This window comes from Pteropus alecto, unplaced genomic scaffold (assembly GCF_000325575.1).
Source record: "Pteropus alecto unplaced genomic scaffold, ASM32557v1 scaffold41, whole genome shotgun sequence".
NCBI lineage: Eukaryota > Metazoa > Chordata > Mammalia > Chiroptera > Pteropodidae > Pteropus > Pteropus alecto.
Genome location: NW_006430464.1, coordinates 1,785,423 through 1,791,086, shown reverse-complemented (window position 1 = coordinate 1,791,086; position 5,664 = coordinate 1,785,423). Strand labels below are relative to the sequence as shown.

Below are 5,664 nucleotides of genomic sequence, written 5' to 3'. Positions count from 1 at the left end.
CCCCCCCCCCCAGCCGCCGCCGGGCTGCGCCTTCTCCGCGTCCATCTCGTTTTCAGGCCCCCTTACCCTTCGTCTCTCTAGCACCCGGGGTCTCTGTCCTGTCCCTCTCCGGGTTTCCGAGTGTGTCTCTCGTCTCTTTTTTTATGAGTATCTGAGCCCCTCTGTTGGAGTCACAGGTGTCCCCCTCTTGCTTGCTTTCATTCCCTTGTGTGTCTGCGTCTGGCCATGCCTTCGATTTGGGTCTGTGTTAGGGATGTATCGCTGAGTGTCTTTATGGGTCAGTTATCTCTGAGTTTCGCCCTTCTGGGGAACTCTGGATCACCGTCTTTGTTTTGATTCTTGTTTCTTGGGGGCTTTGTCTCTGTGTATCTCTTGTCCCCGTCGATCTCTGTCTCTCTCTCCCTTCCGTCTGGCTTTCTCTGCTTATCTCTCTGGGTCTCTCATCTTTTAGCCCTCTGTGTCTCTGTCCCTGGGTTTCCCCGGGGCGCCCCTCTGGGTCTCTTTCTCTCTCTGTATCTCAGAATTATCGCGAGTCTCTGTCTCAGGGTCTCCGGAGCCATCTCTGAACCTCTCTTCGACCGTCACTCTTAGGTCAGCTCTGCCGCTGTCCTCCTGGTGGCTGCCTGGTCCTCCTCGGACGCTCCAGCTGCTGCAGATCGTGAGCATGTGCGCCGCTCACCCGGTCCCCTCGCCAGGCTCTCCTCCCCGGGGTCTCCACGTGGACTCTGTGCCAGACATTCTCAGACCCAGCGAGACCTGAGCTGCAGCCCTGAATAGTGCCAAAGGAGGCCGGGCATGCCAGGAACGGGTGGGGGCGGGCCGGGGAGATGCCGCAGGGTCACTCGAAGGGACCGAAGGACAGACAGACGATGGCTTTCCAGCCACTGGTGTCCTATGACATCGCGTAAAAATAGCCTCATCGGATGGACTTAAGGGAGAAGTGGCGGGATTGGTCACCTGGACGCTGGGGAATGCGGTCTTGGGCGCCCTCTGCTGGGCGAGTGGAGAGGGGCACTAAATGTTCTAACTGCAAATTCCCGCGCTTCCTCCTCCTTCTAGTTTCTTTCTGAGATGCTATGACGCCAACTCTCTGGATTTCTGGGTCTTGCTTTCTGGGTCTCTATGGTCCCTCCCTCTGTGTCTGTGTCCCTCTTTTCTATGTCCTTAGACCTTCCTTGCTCTAGGTCTCTGTTCCCCATCTCTCTGGTCTCTGAACTCTCTGTGTGAACTGATCCCCTCCTCCTCCCTGCAACCCTGTCTCTTACGCCAGCCGTCCCCGACCTTTTCAGCACGAGAAACCGGTGCTCCTATGAGAATCTAATGTCTGAGGAGCGGAGGCGGAGCTGAGGCGGTGGTGCTGGCGCTGGGGGCCTCTGCAAACACAGATGACGCTTTGCTCGCTCGCCCCACCGCTCACCCCCTGCTATGTGGCCCAGTTCCTAACAGGCTATGGACCGGTCCCAGTCTGCGGCCTGGGGGTTGGGGACCCCCGTCTTACACCCTCCTATCACTGAGCCAGGGGTGGATGCCCCGCCTTGCCACTTCCAGACAATGCTTCCTCCCTCAGCTCCTGTGAAGCTCAGGCTCTCCATGGACACCTTCCCATCCTTCCCCAATGAACTCATCACTTTCCCTCGTGGCCACTCCCACATGGCCATGGGAGATTTCTCATCCTGGCCCTCTCCATCCAATCGCTGAAATGACTGTCATAATTCTTAATAATTTCAATATTCCCATAGATGATTCTGCAAAAACCTGGCCTGTACTGGATTGTCTTTTCCCAAAATGACCGTATTTCTTGTCCTACGAGGTAGTCCTGTACCTTGAAACACCCCATGTAGAAGAGTTCATGTCCCTGGCTTTCGGTGACCCCCTCAACCAACAGACCATCTCAGAAGGAACACTGTGATTTCTGAGTTTGGGACATAAAAGGCAAGTTTCCACCCCACTCTTTCTTGGAATATTTTGTGCAGGCCACATGGCAGGGCCCCCTGTGGAGAGGACCTGAGGCTACCGACCCTTGGCCATGGCTAAACTTCCCGCTGATGACCAGCACCAACCTGTAGCCACGTGAGTGAGCCACCGCGGAAGCACGTTCTGCCACCCCAGCCCGGCCACCCCTGCTGACACTTCTGCAGAATACAGAAGCCCCCTTTCCCACCAAACTAAGCCACCGAGTCTGTGGTCTTTTGTGAGCAAAACGAATGATCTTTCTTGTTTTCAGCCATGCAGTCTTCATTACTGGTAAGAGATAACCAAGCACATGGCCTCTCAGTGGTCCAAGTCCATTTCCATCAACCTTGGCCTCTGCCCTGCCCCAGCCTCCCTTGTTTCTCCTTTCATTTTCTCCCCCTCCCTCCCTCCTTCCCTCCCTTCCTTCCTTCCTAAGTTTTATTAAGCTACAATTCACATACCATACAATTCACCCACTTAAAGTGCACGACACAATGGTTTTTCATAGATCCATAGGAATTGTGCATCTATCACCACAATCAACTTTAAGACATTTTCATTACCCCCCAAAGATGCTGCATCCCTTATCTGACACCCCCTAATCATGCCGCCCGTTTCCATGGTCCTGCCCTAGTCCTTACCAGTAACTCACGCCCCCTCTGGACTCTGTAGTTTTTATCATCTCTGTCTATCCATGTTCTCCTTATTCTCACCAACCAAATTTTTAAATCTTTCAAGCCCAGCAGCAGGTACGACGCGTTAACTCTTACCTTTTCATTATCTCCGACTCCCCGCCACGTGTTCTCCCTTCTTTCCCCTGCTCCCACTGTCCCATGGTCCCCCCATAAAATCGCTGCCTTACTCGTGTCTTTTCACGCCCTTGCCCGTGACCCCCTCTAAGGCGCCTTTGGGGCCAAACCCTAACCCTAGTACAGCCTTCTCTCATCTACTCTCTGCCTTCCCGGGGGGCTCTAAGTGGGGCTGGATCCCAAATGCTAGCCCTGCCTGTGACATGTTCCTCATCGATGTACCTACCCTCCACCTCCCCAAGATGGTCGTTCCCCATCTTGCTCTCAAATCCCGCACAGCACCCTGGCCCTCCCTTCCTTCAATCAGCTGATCACCTCCCTCCTCATTCCACTGAAAACAAAGAAGCTGCCAGAACACTTGGTCTTTCCGCAGCGCATTCTGTCAGCTGCCCGGACGCTCGTCTTTTCATCCGCCCCACCTAATTCAAGCCCAACGTCTTGCCTCGTGTCCCGGATCCCATCACCCCTGTTCCACCCACAGACTCTGGTCCTGTCATCACTCCCGAGTCTCACGTGTCATCAGTATGGGAGGCAAAATGATGCCCCCTCCCCTAAAGGTGTCCATGTCCTAATCCCTAGAACCTTTAAATATATTCTTATATGACAACATATTACCTTACATAGTACGACTATATCGCCTTATATGGCCATATATAGCTCTGCGGATGTGATTAAATTAAGACTCTTGAGTTGATCAGGACGGACCCAATATAATCATAAGGGACTTTATAAGAGGGAGGCGGGGAGGACAGAGTCACAGAAGATCTGAGGATAGAAGTAAAAACAGAAGATGCTGCATTGCTGGCTTCAAAGATGGAGGAAGAGGCCATGAGCCAAGGAATATAGGCAGCCGCTAGGAGCTGGAAATGCCAGCAAGGAAACTAATTCTCTCCCAGAGCCTCTGGAAGGAAGCAGCCCTGGGGATCCGGTTCAGAAGTCTGACCTCAGAACTGCATGATGGTAAATGTGTGTTGTTTTACGCCACTAAGTTTGTGGTGATTTGTTCCAGCAGCGACAGGACACTAACAACCAGTCTGTCTCTCCCATCATTCCTGTGTTATAATAACATCTTTACTTTGAACTTTGAAATATTTTTAGACTGACACAAAAGTTGCAAAGACAGCGGTTTGTGAATATCCTTCACCCAGCATCCCCGAATTCTAGCATCTTACATTGCCTTGGTGCATTTCTTAAAACTCAGAAATTGACATTGGTACAATACTATTGACTAAACGACGTTCAGATGGCCTCTAATGTCCTTTATTTATTCCAGGATCCAATCCAGGATACCACACTGCATTTAGTCGTCATGTCTGCTTAGTCTCCTGCAATCTGGTTGTTTCTTACTTTTTCTTTCTCTTTAAGTATCTCAACACTTTTGAGGAATACCGGTCAGTTATTTTGTAGACTATCTTTGTAGACAACTTGTGTTTATCGGGTATGTTATTGTGATTAAATTGAGGTGATGGTTTTTTGGGGAGAGGTAAGAATGCCACAGAGACGAAGTGCCACAGAGGCCCTTCTCCTCGCATCATATGGGGGGCACGATGCTGACACATCTTATCACGGGCGACATTCGCTTTGATCACCTGGTCGGGGTAGTGTCTGCTGGGTTTCTCCGCTGTAAAGTTAATTACTTTTTCTCCTTGCAATTAATGAATATTTGGGGGAGCCATCTTTTCAGTCGAGTTTATTGAGGTTTAATTTACATGCAATAAAATTTACCCTTTATAGTGTCTTGGCAAGTGTATACAGACATGCAACAGCCACTATAATCAAAATAAAGAACATTTCCATCCCTTCCCCAAAGTTCCCTCCTTCCCTTGTAGTCTGTCCCTCGTCCCACCGCCCCGCCACAGCTCTTGGAAACTACTGGTCTGTTTTCTCTCCCTCTGTCCCTGTAGTTTTGCCTTTTCCAGAATGTCGAGTAAATGAAACCATACAGTATGTAGGCTTCGACTCTGGCTTGTTCCATGTACCATGATGCCCTGAAGATCTATTCCTGTCGTGTACATCCACGGTTCTTCCTTAATTCTCAGGAGGATTCCAAGGCATAGCTGTACGTCCATTTGTTTGTCCATTTGTCCATTCACTGTACAAAGGACGTTTAAGTTACATTTTGTTTTGGGAGATTGAACAAAGCTGAGGTAAAAAGCCTTGTACGTGTTTCCGTGTGAACGTAAGTTTTCAGGTCTCTTGGATACGTAGCTAAGAGTGGGCTCGCTGGGTGTGTAATAGGTGCATACTTAAGATTTTTTTTGCCATCAGCAGACAATTGTGTCATAAGACTTTCTTTCTTAGTATCTTTTCTATCTTAAAAAAACAAACAAACAAAAAAACACCTCGATGCTACTTCTTTCTCCTATTGTCACCTTCCTCTGATCCCTCTGTTGCAAAACTTCTCTAAAGACTTCTCTACCTGAGGTCTCCGCTTCATCTCATTGTCTTGTCAAGGTCACCTACGGTTGCCAAACCTGTCTTTATCTTTTTGCACTGAACGCCACCTCCTTCTGGAAGCATTTTTCTTCTTGACTTTCTGGACACCCCACGCCTTTCGTTTTCCTCCCAAATTCGTCATCATTCCCACTCAGTCTCCTTTGCTGCTCCTTCCTTCTGTATCTGAACTCTCCATGGTGGAGGGAGGGCCTCGCGTCTTAATCCTCAGACTTTTTCCCTTGTCCGTCTCCTCTCGTCTCCTAGATGACTTCATCAATCGCATGGCTTCAAATACCATCTCTACTCCAGTGACTCCCAAGTCTAGGTTCCAGCCCCGAACTGTTCTGTGATTACCGGATGTCCCAACCTTCGACTCCGCAGCTCCATGTGAGTGTCAAATAGCCCTCTCTCTGACATGTCCGAACCCACAACTCCACCCCCCCCACCCCCCACAACCCCCCATCCC

General features: G+C 50.2%; 1 protein-coding gene across 1 annotated transcript in view; it reads right to left on the bottom strand.

Moving 5' to 3' along the window:
- Window positions 1-5,664, bottom strand: part of KCNA7 (potassium voltage-gated channel subfamily A member 7) — an 11,467-nt gene that overhangs the window by 2,564 nt on the left and 3,239 nt on the right. Inside the window, exon 2 of the mRNA XM_006905122.1 lies at window positions 1,194-1,281. Within this exon, the coding sequence (XP_006905184.1) occupies window positions 1,194-1,281 (88 nt within the window). The remainder of the gene's footprint in view (window positions 1-1,193; window positions 1,282-5,664) is intronic.